We start from the raw sequence: 14,687 nt of genomic DNA on the forward strand, positions 1-14,687 counted from the left end.
TTTATTGCTTAATTGTGACCATCACCAGCCCTCCCTAAGGAAGGGTAAGAAAACTTTTATTACAGGGAGGATATAAAAAGGGAGAGCAGTGTTACACCTAAGTGGAGGGGAAGGGGAAAGGGAGCAGGGAGAAGAGACTCAAGGCAGGAAATAGAAATGGTGGAGAAGAATAGACTGTTTTGCAGTGAGAGTGAGATGTGAGGTTGTAGAATATATTGTGCTTAAGCCTGGATATTCTTTTCCCTGCCTCCTTATTAGCATACAATGTTTACTAGTACAACTAGTAGACATGTTTAGCTGCACTAGTTTGTACTCCAGACCTAGGACTAGTAGAGTTTAACTTTGACTTTTGTCACATTTATGGACGTGTAGAAATAGTTTTCTATATTCTCGGTCTTTCCACTCACTGCTCTTCTTTTCTTCTTCTTCTCTTTTCTTCTTCTGTGGTGTCAGAGATGGAATAGAGTTTGCCTTTAAGTACCAGAACCCTCGAGGAGCAGAGTTTCCTCCTCTTAATCTGGCTTTCCTGGAAGTCCTCAGTGAATTCTCCTCCAAACTCATCCGCCAGGACAAAAAGACTGTGTAAGTGTTTATTTATTTAATTTATTTCCCTCAGAACGATGAGGTAACTTCCTGTTTCTTCTTCTTCTGTTTTATCTCTTTTATTTCTAGCCACAACTACCTGGAGAAGTTCATGTCTGAGTCGATGTCTGAGCGTCGTGAGGACGTGTGGCTGCCTTTGATCTCCTACAGGAACAGCCTTCAGACGGGAGGAGATGAAGACCACATGTCTGTGACCTCAGGGTCCAGCAGTAAGACGGGGTCGGTCCGTAGTAAGAAGGGACGGCCCCCCCTGCACAAGAAACGCATCGAGGGTGAGAAGAGTCGCACGAAATGTGATATCAGTGATTGATCAACCATTAGTAGAGGGGGTGGAGAAAGCACATTCAGGCTTGCCATTGGCTTTCAAAAGTATTCCAACCAATCACAGAGCTGGATTTGGTTCTAATCCCTCCTACTTTAACACAGTTGTTTTGTCCTCATTTTGTGAGTTTTTAGTCATTTTGTGTAATTTTCTGTGTTTTTGTTGTTGTTTTGTGTATTTATCTGTTTTTTGTGTCAGAATGTTTTTTTTTATAATTATTTTGTCGATTCTTGTCATTTTGTGTTTGTTATTGTTTTGTGTGTTGTTTTCTTATTTTGTGTGCTTCTCAAGTCCATACGTGTGTATGTATTAATATTTTATCAGTTTTGTGTATTTTTCTGAATTTATTTGTTGTTTAGTGAATGTTTTTTTTTTGTCATTTTGGGAAATTTTTGTTGTCATTTTGTTTGTTTTCCAAGTAATTTTTCATGTATTTTTTGTTGTTTTCTGTGTTTAATTTTGTGTGTTTCTCAAGTCAAAATGTGTGTTTTTTATTATTTTGTCAGTTTTTCTTGTCATTTTGTGTATTTTTCTCAAAATTAATATGTGAGTAATATGATTTTTATTTTTATTGTTTTGTGTGCTTCTTGATTTATTATGTGTGTTTTTGTTATTTTGTCTCTTCTTGTTGTCATTTTCTCAATTTTCCTTTTTTTGTTGTTACTGTTTTGTGTATTTTTCCATCACTTTGTGTATTTCCTAGTGTTTTTGTTTAGATTTTTTGTCCTTGTTGTCATTTTCTGTATTTTTCTATTGTTTTCCAAATTTCTTTTGTGCATTTTTACAGTCATTTTGTACGTGTAAGTTGTTGCTTTGTGTGTGTGTTGTCATTCTGTCGACTAATAGACAGTTTTGTGTTACTAGTAGTACTAGTAAAGCTTTAAATTTTTACTCGTAATGTATTTTAAGTCTACTTGGGACAAAAAATAATCATAATCAGAATTCCTTTATTAATCCCAGGGAGAAATTTCTTAAAATAAGGAAATAACTGAAGAAAAATGACTTAAAACAAGTTAAAGGTTGAAAAAGTATGAAAAAAGCAGGAGTGGCTGTAACAGGCAGCGTGCACCGTGATGCATATGTCTTAAAATAGTTTACAGTAGATGATTTCTCTAGTGCTTTAATGTGACTAACAAACTGTGGCGCGTGTGTGTGTGTGTGTGTGTGTGTGTTTCAGAGGAGAGCAGTGTGGAGAGCTCGTGGATGATGCGTAATGACACCCTGCAGACACCGGGGGCGCTGCAGACTCCTCAGCTCACCTCTACTGTCCTCAGAGAAAACAGAGCAGAACACATGCCCCCCGACCCCGACTCAGAGCCTGGATCAGAGAACGACTACGTGCACAAGTACACACTGTTAAACACGGCTCAGTGTGTGTGTGTGTGTGTCACAGTGTGTGTGTGACCGTGTGTGTGTGTGTTCAGTCCTCAGATGCAGATGTCATGGCTGGGTCAGCAGAAGATGGAGGAGGTGAACAGGAAGGACAGAACGGGGATGAATTACATCAAATCACGCAACAACCAGGGCGTCAGACAGACTGTGTACGTTTGACTCTGGAATATTAACCATTATTAACATTTATTAACTATTATTAACCATTATTAACTATTATTAACCATTATTAACATTTATTAACCATTATAAATCTTTATTAACCTTTATTAACCATTATTAACCATTATTAACATTTATTAACCATTATAAATCTTTATTAACCTTTATTAACCATTATTAACCATTATAAATCTTTATTAACCATTATTAACCATTATTAACATTTATTAACCATTATTAACATTTATTAACCATTATTAACATTTATTAACCATTATTAACCTTTATTAACCATTATTAACCCTTTATTAACCCTTTATTAACATTTATTAACCATTATTAACCTTTATTAACCATTATTAACCCTTTATTAACCCTTTATTAACATTTATTAACCATTATTAACCTTTATTAACCATTATTAAGCTCTACTAGTGATCACATGGACTCAGCGGAGGTGGCAAAAGTACTAAAATACTTAAATAAATACTTGAATAAGAAATGACTGGTAAAAGTATTGAAGTTGTTTCGCTACTTGAGTAAAAGTAAAAAAAAGTGATATGCTACTAAATGTACTTTAAATGATCCTCCACTCTTTTAGTAAATATGAAATGTACTTATTAATAGATCTATGTCTAACAAACACATTATTTAGCACTATATTCATTTTATTAACTTTTAAAAATGGGACTCGTTTACCGTTTGAGAGCCGCCATGTTGTAATGACATCATTGATGACGCCAATCGTTCCTTTCAGTCCATATAGTTTTATATGAGGTGAAGCATTCAGGATCATTTATCATCTTTTTCAGTCAAAATAACAACTTGTGCTGATTTGTTTTAATCTAAAAATCAGTAAAAGTTAAAAAAGTCGATGTAAAACTCTTTTGTTTACCAACATTTGATAAACAAAGTATGTGACACAAAAATCTGTGACCACAGGGGGCGACGGTTCCATCTCTGCTGTTTCATAGACGACATGAAGATTCTAATTAATAAATGTTTTTTTTAATCTAACGGCAAAGTACAATATAGTAGATAAATAAGTTGTTATTTGTCCATAAGGTGTAAAAATTCAATGAATTTCTCTCTTTATAACAAAGACTTGAAGAAAATGACTGAAGTCAATCACCTTTATTTTACATTATAAGAATCTGTCCTTAAAAAATCTCATGTAAACCTTGTTAAAATCTGTCAATCATTGAAACAATGAGAATCATCTGCTCCTAGACATTAAAATACATGAAGAACAGTAAATAATGGGGAGGTGATGAGGTCTAGACCACATGATGGAGGATCTTCAGGATGAATTAAATCCACCAGTATTTCTATTTTCTTTTCCTCGTTTGTGACGATTTCATCAAAACAAAGTGACATCTTTAATGATTCCATCACGTGTGAATAAAACCACATGATACTGACCGTAAAGAGTTAAAAACAGAGAAATGAAGCCTAAATATCTGCAGCTCTAAGAAAGAGTGCTAAAGGAACGAGCCAATCAAAAGACTTGTTTTGCTCCACAGGCGGGGCCTAATGGAGGACGACGCTGAGCCCATCTTTGAAGACGTGATGATGTCATCACGAGGTCAGCTGGAGGACATGAACGAAGAATTTGAAGATACAATGGTCATCGACCTGGTGAGGAAGACTTTTAGCTGACACACACACACACACACACACACACATACACACACACACACGTTTAATCTTCCTCCTCCTCCTCTTCCTCAGCCTCCTTCCAGAAACAGACGTGAACGAGCTGAGCTCAGACCAGATTTCTTTGATTCTGCAGCGATGATCGAGGATGAGTCGGTGCGTCTCCAGCGACACTGATTAGCTAGCGCAAGCTAACGGCTTTAGTTGATCTGTTATACTGTATATTTCACTTATTTTGTGTGATTTTCTCCAATTTTATATATTTTTCTCCCTTTTTGTGTTTCCTGGACTCATTTTTGTAAATTGTACAATTATTTTGTGTTTTTTTGTTTTTGTGTTCTATATTGACAGTTATTTTTCTGTGATTTCTTTACATTTTTGTTGTCATTTCAGTCATTTTACATATTTTTTCTCTCATTTGGAATCTTTTTGATCGTTTGTGTTTTAGCTGATGTTTTGTAAAATTTTCCATTATTTTGTGTGAATTTATTGGCCTTTTGTGTATTTTTATTGATGTTTTTTATGTTTTTGTTGGTGTTGTATTTTTTTTAGTAATTGTATATATTTTTCTCCCATTTTGTAATTTGTATTATTATTTTTGTGTTGTTGCTGCGAGTCATTTTTGTCAGTTATTTTATGTATTTTTTATTGATGTTTCTAAATGTTTGTTAATCTGTTAAATATTTCAATTATTTTGTGTGTTTTCCTGTCTTTTTAAAAAAAAAAATTTCATTTTGTATTTTTGTTTTGTTGTTCAGAGTCTTTTGTTATTGTTGTTTTGTATATTTTTCTGTTATTTTTTGTATTTTTATCATTTTATTTAATTTTTTCACATTCTGTATTTTTGTGTTGTCTGGACTCATTTTTGTCATTTTGTTTTTCATTTTGTATTTATGTTAATGTGTTTTGTTTTTTTTTTACATTATTTTAGTGTAGTTTGTCATTCTGTGATTTCTGTAATTATTGTTTTATTTGTAGTGTTTTTGTTGATGTTTTGTATATTTTTCAGTAATTTTTGTCCATTTTTTTGTTTTGTCTGGACTCATTTTTGTCATTTTGTTTTTCATTTTGTATTTATGTTAATGTGTTTTGTTTTTTTTTTTACATTATTTTAGTGTAGTTTGTCATTCTGTGATTTCTGTAATTATTGTTTTATTTGTAGTGTTTTTGTTGATGTTTTGTATATTTTTCAGTAATTTTTGTCCATTTTTTTGTTTTGTTTGGAGTCATTTTTGTTGCAGTTTTTTATTTTTAATTCTTTTGTTTTGTATATTTTTCAGTTATTTGTTTGTTTGTTTTGTATATGTTTCAGTTATTTTAGTGTTTGTTTGTAATTTTGTTTATTTTTCTTTAATTATTGTTTTATTTGTGGTGTTTTTGTTGATGTTTTATTTATAATGTTTTTGTTGATGTTTTGTGTATTTTTCTTTAATTATTGTTTTATTTGTGGTGTTTTTGTGTATATTTCAATTCCTAACGCTCTGGTTTTCTCTCTTCAGGGGTTCACGATGCCGATGTTCTGAAGAATCACAAAGATCAGGATCTAACGTTTGGAGTCACATGGTTTTTTGGAGTCAAACTCTTTAAAGAAGAAGAAACTTTCGTCTTTGATGGACGTGTGGGAGGACCGAGGAGGAGGAGCCGCTCTTCATCGCTCCTCCTCCTCCTCCTCGCCGTGTTTCCTTCCCTTTGTTCAGCTGTGATGTCGTCGGTTTGAGCTGCTGGTCAGTAGCCCCGCCCCAGCCCCGCCCCCTCAGCGCTGGTGTGCATGTTGATGACAGGAAGTGGAGTAGCAGCAGCAGCAGGAAGTGATGTCACGGCCACGAGCACACGCACACAAGCCCAAAACTCTGGCTTTTTAATGTAAGAAACCTTTTAAAAAAAGACAATAAAACATATTTTCACTTTGTGTAGCTTTAGTACCGACGTGTTTGGTTCCCGTCTCACGTTTGTACAGCGTTTTTCTTCCACACGTTTCCTGTTTGTTGCCAAACCGTGGCCTACGTACATCCCATAATATTATTGATTGATTGATTATATATCTACAGCCGCTCATAAACGCTATCAAAGGAAATCAGCGTCGCATGTTTGGAGGTGGATTTCTCTTTATTATTCAATAAAAAAAAATCACTAATAAGAAAAAACCTTTTCAATCAAAAAATGTATTTGAGACCCAAATAATTGCATTTCAACACTTTTTTTCTTTGATTGAAAATATTTTTTTTTATTTTTTTATTTTTGAGTGAACAAAAGACACAAATGTACAATACAATTTGGCCCAAATACAATTTAAATAAAAAATAAATAATTTTAATTAAAGAAAAGTGTTAAAATGCAAAAAATAAATAAAATTGAGACCCAAATAATAGCATTTCAATGCTTTTAGAATTTAAATTTTTTTCTTAGATTGAAATGTTTTATTTTTTGATTGAATATTAAAGACACAAATGTACAGTACACAATAATATGGCTCAAATACCAAAAATATTAGATCATTTTCAATCCAAGAAATAAAGTGTTCAAAAGCAATTATTTGGGTCCCAAATATTTATTTCTTTGATTGAAGTAAACTTTTTTGATTAAAAAGGTTTTTTTTTGGATTAAATAATAAAGAGACAAATGTACCTTTACACACGTGTTCTGATATTAATCAGTGTTACTGTCAGAGGTTAAACCAGGAGAAAAGTATCTGAATGTGTTCATTATTCATCCTTTCATCTGCCCCACACACACACACACACACACACACACACACAGTGTTGAGTCGTCCTGTAAATAATGTCCAACTGGATCTTTTTTCTGCAGTGCCGTTCACGTCCGTTAACTCTAAACAACCTGTTCTTCTTTCTGTGGAACTAAACTCTTTGTAATAAAAATGTAATCCATTAAAAGACGATAGTCTGTCTTTATTTACACACATTTTTGTATATATTCTCCCATTGTGTTTTTTTTTTTTTTTTTTTTTAGTCATTTGTATTTTTGTTGCTATTTAGTACAGTTTTTTGTGTATATTGTCTTTAATGTGTATTTTTCTGTTAAATACTTTCCATATTTTGTGCGGTTTTCTATCTTTTTTCTCATTTAAAATTTCCCCTCATTTTATGCTTTTATTTTGTTGTTTAGAGTCTTTTGTTGCCGTATTTTTCAGTGATTGATTTTTTTTTTTTGATAATTTAGCATTTTATATATTTGTCTGTGTTTTTGGAGTCATTTGTATTTTTGTGCATTTATGTTGGTCTCATATTTTTAATTGTTATATATATTTGTCTCCCATTTTGTGCTTTTGGAGTAATTTTTATTTTGTGTATTTATGCTGATGTTTTCAGTTTTTTTGTGTTTTCCTACATTTTTTTTTTCTTTTTTGTTGTTTTGTAAATTTTTCAATTACTTCTTTTAAATTTGTTTTCATTTTCAGTTTTTTTTTTGTCATTTTGTGCCCAAAACTCAGACTCTTTAGAAACAATGTTTTATTTATTTATTTCACGTAAGACACATCATCTTTATTTCTTTTCACCTAAAAAAGGAAACGTTTACACAGCAAATCGAGTTTGAAAAGTACTGCAGTTAGAAAATATCTATACTATATACTAAATACAGTACATGTTGTACTTCATAAATACTTGTTTAATGTTTGTATTTTCACTGCAATGATTCCAGTTTTCTGAGCAGGTTTGGTTTCAAACATCAAACTCACTGTAAACCAATGAAATGAAAGGGAGTGATCTTCACCTTGTGTGTGTGTGTGTGTGTTAATATTAACGTGTGTGTGTGTGTTTGATGATGGGCTTCACAGAGGAATGTTGGCGTGCTTCTTCCAGGGGTTTGTTTGTTTCTTACTGGACAGAACCTCCAGATCTCTGCAGATCATTTTACGAGTGCTGGATGGCTCGATGATGTCATCAACAAAACCTGTAGAAAAATAAACAAAACGACATGTTTGTAGAACAGAGAAGTCATCGACTGATCTGACACATTTTGAATATATTGATTATTATTATTTTTTTTTTAATCTATGTTTTTGTTGGTCATTTTGTGTCTTTTTGTCAGGATGGGGTTTTATTTTGAAGGGCCGACAGGAAGTCTTGGCCTCCCTCCCAGCAGCTTTCGCCTGATTGGTCACCAGCTGCAATGAACTAACTGTGTGTGTGCTGAATCCCTGCTTGTCTGACCATTCCTAAACCAACAATAAATGTTGGTTAAATGCACCTAAGCTCCGCCTCCATCCCTGCATTTGGGTTACACATTTTGCAGTGAGTTGGAGGAGCTTCTTGCTGAGCTGGAGACCATCTATCTCCAGACTGAAGGAGACCATCTATCTCCAGACTGAAGGAGACCTTTTATCTCCAGACTGAAGGAGACCATCTATCTCCAGACTGAAGGAGACCATCTATCTCCAGACTGAAGGAGACCATCTATCTCCAGGAGAACCTGGACACTGATGGGAGTTTGTGGCCATTCGTCTCCAGCCTGCTCTGGAGAAAGTCCCCGTCATGGTGGAGACATTGGAGAACACTAAGCAGCAGATCAGGAGGTTCTCCCTGTTCTCCACCTCCAGAGACGACCTCAGTCACCAGAATCCACGCACCATCAGAAGCTAAGTTACTCCTCAGCTCACAACTCAGTACCAGCCTTTATCCAGTGCCCAGTTCCCAGACAGAGTCTCCTAACGTTCTGTGTTTACTTTTTATTTAATCATCTCACCTCTGACAGCCGCTGGGAACGGGTTTGCAAACTTGTCGACGTACTCGGCCTCGGCCTCAGCCTGGTTCTCCTTCCCTCTGAAGATGATCTGAACAGCTCCCTGTGCGCACACACACACACACACACACACAAACACTCAGTGAGGATAAGGAACTAGTATTATTAGTGCATTAGCATTACCTTAGCGCCCATGACGGCCACCTCCGCTGTGGGCCACGCGTAGTTAACGTCTCCTCTCAGATGTTTGGAGCTCATCACGTCGTAGGCTCCTCCGTAGGCCTGAGACACACACACACACACACACACACGATGAAGGACTGACTCTCCTTCATTAGACGTTAGCGTACGTCACCTTTCTAGTGATGACGGTGATTTTAGGAACCGTTGCCTCAGCGAAGGCGAACAACAGTTTAGCTCCATGTCTGATGATTCCTCCGTACTCCTGAGCGGTTCCTGGACCAAGGTTTGAAACCATCAGACGTTCAACACTTATAACAGAACTACAGAAAACATAAAGTTAACACACAAAATAATTCCAGAATTACACAGTGACTGTTTAAAGTCATTTTAGATATTTTTGTCATTTTATAAATTTATATTATTTGTGTTTTTAGTTGTCTTTATTTTTGTCTATTTCTGTTGTCACTTTATGTATTTGTGTTTTTTGTAAAAAATTTTTGGTTTTTCTTAAATTATTTTGTGTACTTTTGTCATTTTGTAAATTTTGTGTTTACGATATTATTAAGAACTTGTTTAATTTTGTGCTTTTGTTATTTTGCGTGCTTGTGTATTTTTGTTTATTATTAGAATTTTTAATGTTTTTGTGCTTTTCTGTAGTAATTCTGTCATGTTTGTCCTTTCATATATATTTCTGTAGGTTGTGTTTTTTGTCATTTTGCTTTACTATTACTATATGAATTAATTATTTAAATATATCAAATAAAAAATACACTTATTTTTTCAAATTATATATGTAATCAAAAATATACGAGTTAGCATAAAAATGAAAAAGGAGTTAAAGCTGATTTAATTCATTAGTTTTGTCATTTCACAGGAACAGATTAAAAGCAACAATTCCACTTTTCTTTTCTTTGATAATCATTAAATATTGATCAGTATTTCTGGGGGTGGGGCTGGGGGTGGGGGAGGTCTCTGGGTACCAACCTGGGAGGAAACCTGGTACGTCTACAAACGTGATGATGGGAATGTTGAAGGCGTCGCAGAAACGAACAAATCGAGCTCCTTTTACTGACGAGTTAATGTCCAAACATCCTGAAGAAAAAAACACAAATAAATGATAATATCACGACTGAACAGATTAAAAAACACGTCTCACCTGAGGCGACCTTAGGTTGATTACCCACAATTCCTACGGTGCGTCCGCTCATACGAGCAAAACCAATAACGATGTTTTTAGCGTAGTTTGGCATGATTTCAAAAAAGTCTCTTTCATCAACAATCTGAGCAAAAAGACGAGAGAGTCAGTGTCTCACACACACACACACACACTCAGATTAATCAGTGTTACACACACACACACTCTCTCACACACACACACGCACACACACTCAGATTAATCAGTGTTACACACACACACACTCTCTCACACACACTCACAGACTGGATGATGTCCAACATGTCGTAGGCTTTGGTCGATTCAAACGGGACGATCGTGTCCAACGATGGAACGAGACGATCACTGACAAACAAACATACATTAATTAATAAAAACATTAATTAGCTGCTTTGCTAACGCTAACTTTTGTATATTTTTTGAGTCATTTGATGTATTTTTGCTGTTTAATGTATTATTGGTTTCCATTTGTGTTTTTATCTAGTTTGTTTCATACTTTTGAAGTAATTTTGCCTATTTTTCTCTCATTTTATATAAATTTGTTGGGTCATTGTGTGTATTTTTGTTCACCTTTTGTGTATTTTAGTGTGATATTTCTCTCTGATGTTCTATTGGCTACCTGGGATCGTGGCACTCTCTGATTGGAGCAGGATCCTGGTTGCTGAGAGGCAGGAAGTTGAAGAATTCTCGCAGGTTGAGCAAAGCTTCCACATCGTTTTCAAAGGCGTGATGAGCCACTCCTACACACACACACGCACACGCACACGCACACGCACACACACGCACACGCACACACACACACACACACACACACACACACTTTTGGATCATATCACACATTTGTACAAAATTTCTCCTGTTAAACAGGTGGCTAAGGGTTAGCATGTGGCTAACGTTGCTCCTGATTTCAGCTTAACAAACTACTTCAATTTCACACAATTAGTCAAAAAAAGCAGAATTCACGTTCTGAAACAGAAAAAGTATTTAATTTAAAATCAGTCCCAATATGATACGGGAAAACCTCACATGCATGTTTTGGGACTAAAATCACGCGTTTTTACACGATATTTTCCCCAGAAAAGCACAAACTGAATGTCTAGCATGCTCATAATCCCACGCTGCGCTCACTCTTGTGATGTTTTGCTTAAATTTAATGAAAATAGTTTCAGTATAAACCATCGCTGACATGTTTTTGGAATCAAATCACACATTTCTACGGTATTTTTTCCTGTAAACTCGTGTGAATTCAGCCATTCTGGTATAAAATACAGTAACAGTAAATGACTGTTTACCTTATTTATCACGTTAGCTTCCATTTCAGGAAGTTTAATAACCAGTAAAGTCATAGAAACAGGGAAAGCGTAACCTGAGGTAAAACTAAACGCTCTAAACTGGGTTTAAATAATCCAGGATTAGTTGGTTTAATCTCACGCTCAAACCCACCGGACACAGAAGTGTGAGTTTTGGCTCCTCCCAGTTCCTCCTGAGTCACGTCTTCATTAGTGACTGACTTTACGACGTCAGGACCAGTGATGAACAGATAGGACGTGTCCTACACACACACACACACACACACACACACACACACACACACACACACACACACACACACACACACACACACACACACACACACACACACACACACACACACACACACACACACACACACACACACACACACACACACACACACACACACACACACACACACACACAGATAGAAGTGTGAAGTCTCAGGAGGAGAAAAGCTCTACATTAGCATCATTAGCATGTCTGACCTTCACCATGAAGGTGAAGTCTGTGAGGGCTGGAGAATAAACGGCTCCTCCTGCACACGGACCCATGATGAGAGAAATCTGAGGGACGACTCCAGACGCCAACACGTTCCTCTGGAGAACAACCACACAATGACACACACACAATGACACATCTTTGATGCTACAATTGATGCTAAAGCTGATGCTAAAACTAATGTTCTTCATTGGCTTTTTAAAAACTGATTTCAAAAAGTTGTTGTGGGGTTTCCATGGATACGGTTGATGGTAATGGAGTGGAAAGGAAAACAATCAGACCTGCGCTACAAAAAAAAAAAAAAACAAGTGGAATTAAAAATCTAGGATTTTTCTGCTTTATTAAACCAGGCTGTTCTCAACGTTGGGGTCAGGACCCCATTTTGGGTCGCAAGACACCAGAAGGGGGGTCGTCAGATGCCTTCAAGAAACTAAGAATAATTTCTGAACAATTTCAGCCCATTTTTGCTTATTTTGCTTAACTAAGATAAATCAGTAAAACATTGATCTTCAACAAACCAAGAAGATATCTGCATATCCTGCCAGAGACTCCACCCCTTCCTGGATCCGAGCTCCGCCTGAGTCGTTGAGTCCGATGACGGGAGCCCCCACCGTCATGGCCTGGTCCATGATCTGTGACGTGTTGAATGAGAGGGTGAAGAGGTGGATTACAGGTGTAAACAGACAGGAGGGAGGTCTACCTTGCAGATCTTCTGTGCGTGAGCTCCAGACAGACTTCCTCCAAACACCGTGAAGTCCTGACGGAGCAGAACATCATCAGTGATTGACGTGAGCAGTTCTATTTTCACTGTAGTGAGGATTCATGGCGTTCTCTACCTGACTGAACACATAAACCAGTCGCCCGTTGATTCTGCCTCGACCCGTCACCACGCTGTCACCTGGAAACTAGAGCAGGAAGCTGGAGTGATGAGACAGGAAGTGAGGAGTGACAGGGTGTGAGGGTGTGTGTGTGTCACCTTGTTCCTGTCCTGCTCCATGGAGAAGTCTGAGCAGCGATGCTCCACAAACATGTCAGACTCTACAAACGACTCTGGGTCGAGAAGCAGCTGAACTCGTTCCCTGGCCGTTAGCTTCCCCTGTAGCACATGGAGCTCAGAGTTAGAATAATAATAAACCTCTGACAGCATGTTAATCCACTCAGTGATTATATGAATATAATATAAAGTTTATATTCCAAATGACTGTTAAACACACACACAATTACCCCAAAAATACATTAAAAAGACACAAAAATGCACAAAATAACTTCAAAAAAAAACAGAATTCCAAAAAACACACAATATGAAAACAAATACTAAAAAATGACAAAACATACTAAATAACAAAAACATGCCAGAAAAACACACAAAATAACTGAAAAAATTAAAAGATCAACAAAAATATACAAAACATCAATAAATATACACAAAATAACTAAAACATTTTCATAACAGCACCAAAAATGACAAAAATGTACAAAACATAAACACAAACTTGATTGTAGACATATTGTATAGAATAGCTACACACACTGGTATATTTATTTAATCCTGCAGGCATTTTACTTCTTAATCATATAATGACAGGTGCACACACACACATTTCATTATTTATTCGTCTATTAATTTATCTCAAACTAACAGAAGTATAAAAACAGACAACAAAAGGTAAAGAAAGCTTTTTAAACGTGACTTTACCCTCTTGTGTTGAGCATCTATTCTGTGCTGACCTCCTCCAACCAGCGCTGCTCTCCGTTTCTCTTCAATCCTCTCTTTCACGGACAAGTGGCTCACTGAGTACCAGCGGACGGTGTTCGTCTGCGGCAGGGACGCACAAACTGTGCCATATTTGATCCGTAACGCAGTCCTGAAAGATCCGCGTAAAGATTTGAACAGTTCGCAGCCACTTCGAGCAGCACAGAAGGACGCCATCATTGCTCTGTGTGACTTCCGGGGGACATCGGTAAGCGACGGGCCTGTCAGCCAATGGGGGATAAGGAGGTGGATTCTCTTAGCCAATGGGAAAAACGAAAATACCCTCAGGAGCGAATGGGCGGGTTTAAGGTCTGAAAGTCAAAGGACGGGCACAGAGGGCCCTGAATTTAGCCTGTCAGGTGTGAAACTAAAACTTTTGTAAACATTTGAGAGTTGACTTTGACAGACAGTGAAGTTTACATTTATGAGAAAAAAAACCTTAGAATATTATGACAAGGTCCTACTGTGATGTAAAAACATCATTGTAATATAATGGAAAAACCCTTGTAAATTACAAGAATAATATCATGATATAATACAAATAAGGTCATCATATTACAAAGGGAAAAAAAATCGTAATTTTGTTACAATTGAATCATAATTTTGTAGGAAAAAACTCACAGTGAGTCTTCAGGAGAGTCATAGACACATTTTTTGTGACTGATTATTAAGTATTTAGTTTAAATAAAACCAATGGAGGCACTTAATTTCACAAATGATTTACAATCTTTCACAAGTTATATTAGACCTAACAAGATTGTAATATCATACAAATATGTTTGGGTTTTTTGTGGTCTTTTCAAAGATTTTTACTGGTAACCTGTGAATTTATCTTTTCATAAAGTCTGTGTGCTTAGCACTCCCCCTACAGGAGGACCGGGGTACTGATGGTCTAATTAGCATAATATAAACCGTCCTCATATACATTGTATATTAAGTTACAAAACAAA

At 36.1% G+C, this 14,687-nt stretch overlaps 2 protein-coding genes across 3 annotated transcripts in view; one reads left to right on the forward strand and one right to left on the reverse strand.

The window, feature by feature from the left end:
• stag1a (STAG1 cohesin complex component a) overlaps positions 1 to 6,348 on the forward strand; it is a 60,206-nt gene extending 53,858 nt beyond the window's left edge. For both annotated transcript variants that reach the window (XM_028437632.1, XM_028437633.1), the window contains exons 26-32: positions 454 to 582; positions 673 to 875; positions 2,103 to 2,271; positions 2,350 to 2,466; positions 4,003 to 4,117; positions 4,211 to 4,291; positions 5,635 to 6,348. In XM_028437632.1, the coding sequence (XP_028293433.1) occupies positions 454 to 582; positions 673 to 875; positions 2,103 to 2,271; positions 2,350 to 2,466; positions 4,003 to 4,117; positions 4,211 to 4,291; positions 5,635 to 5,658 (838 nt within the window). In that variant the 3' untranslated portion in view covers positions 5,659 to 6,348. The remainder of the gene's footprint in view (positions 1 to 453; positions 583 to 672; positions 876 to 2,102; positions 2,272 to 2,349; positions 2,467 to 4,002; positions 4,118 to 4,210; positions 4,292 to 5,634) is intronic.
• A 1,237-nt stretch (positions 6,349 to 7,585) lies between these two features.
• On the reverse strand, positions 7,586 to 13,940 carry pccb (propionyl-CoA carboxylase subunit beta). Its single transcript, XM_028438874.1, has 15 exons — positions 13,681 to 13,940; positions 12,961 to 13,080; positions 12,821 to 12,889; positions 12,685 to 12,741; positions 12,503 to 12,616; positions 11,972 to 12,082; positions 11,634 to 11,742; positions 10,810 to 10,930; positions 10,454 to 10,535; positions 10,173 to 10,296; positions 10,001 to 10,108; positions 9,189 to 9,289; positions 9,017 to 9,115; positions 8,837 to 8,936; positions 7,586 to 8,044 (listed from the first exon to the last, which is right to left on the reverse strand). Exons 1-15 carry the CDS (start codon positions 13,915 to 13,917, stop codon positions 7,923 to 7,925), a joined length of 1,674 nt encoding a protein of 557 aa, XP_028294675.1. The 5' UTR covers positions 13,918 to 13,940; the 3' UTR covers positions 7,586 to 7,922.
• Between the last annotated feature and the right edge of the window lie 747 nt (positions 13,941 to 14,687).

Source organism: Gouania willdenowi, chromosome 22 (genome assembly GCF_900634775.1).
Source record: "Gouania willdenowi chromosome 22, fGouWil2.1, whole genome shotgun sequence".
Classification (NCBI taxonomy): Eukaryota; Metazoa; Chordata; class Actinopteri; order Blenniiformes; family Gobiesocidae; genus Gouania; species Gouania willdenowi.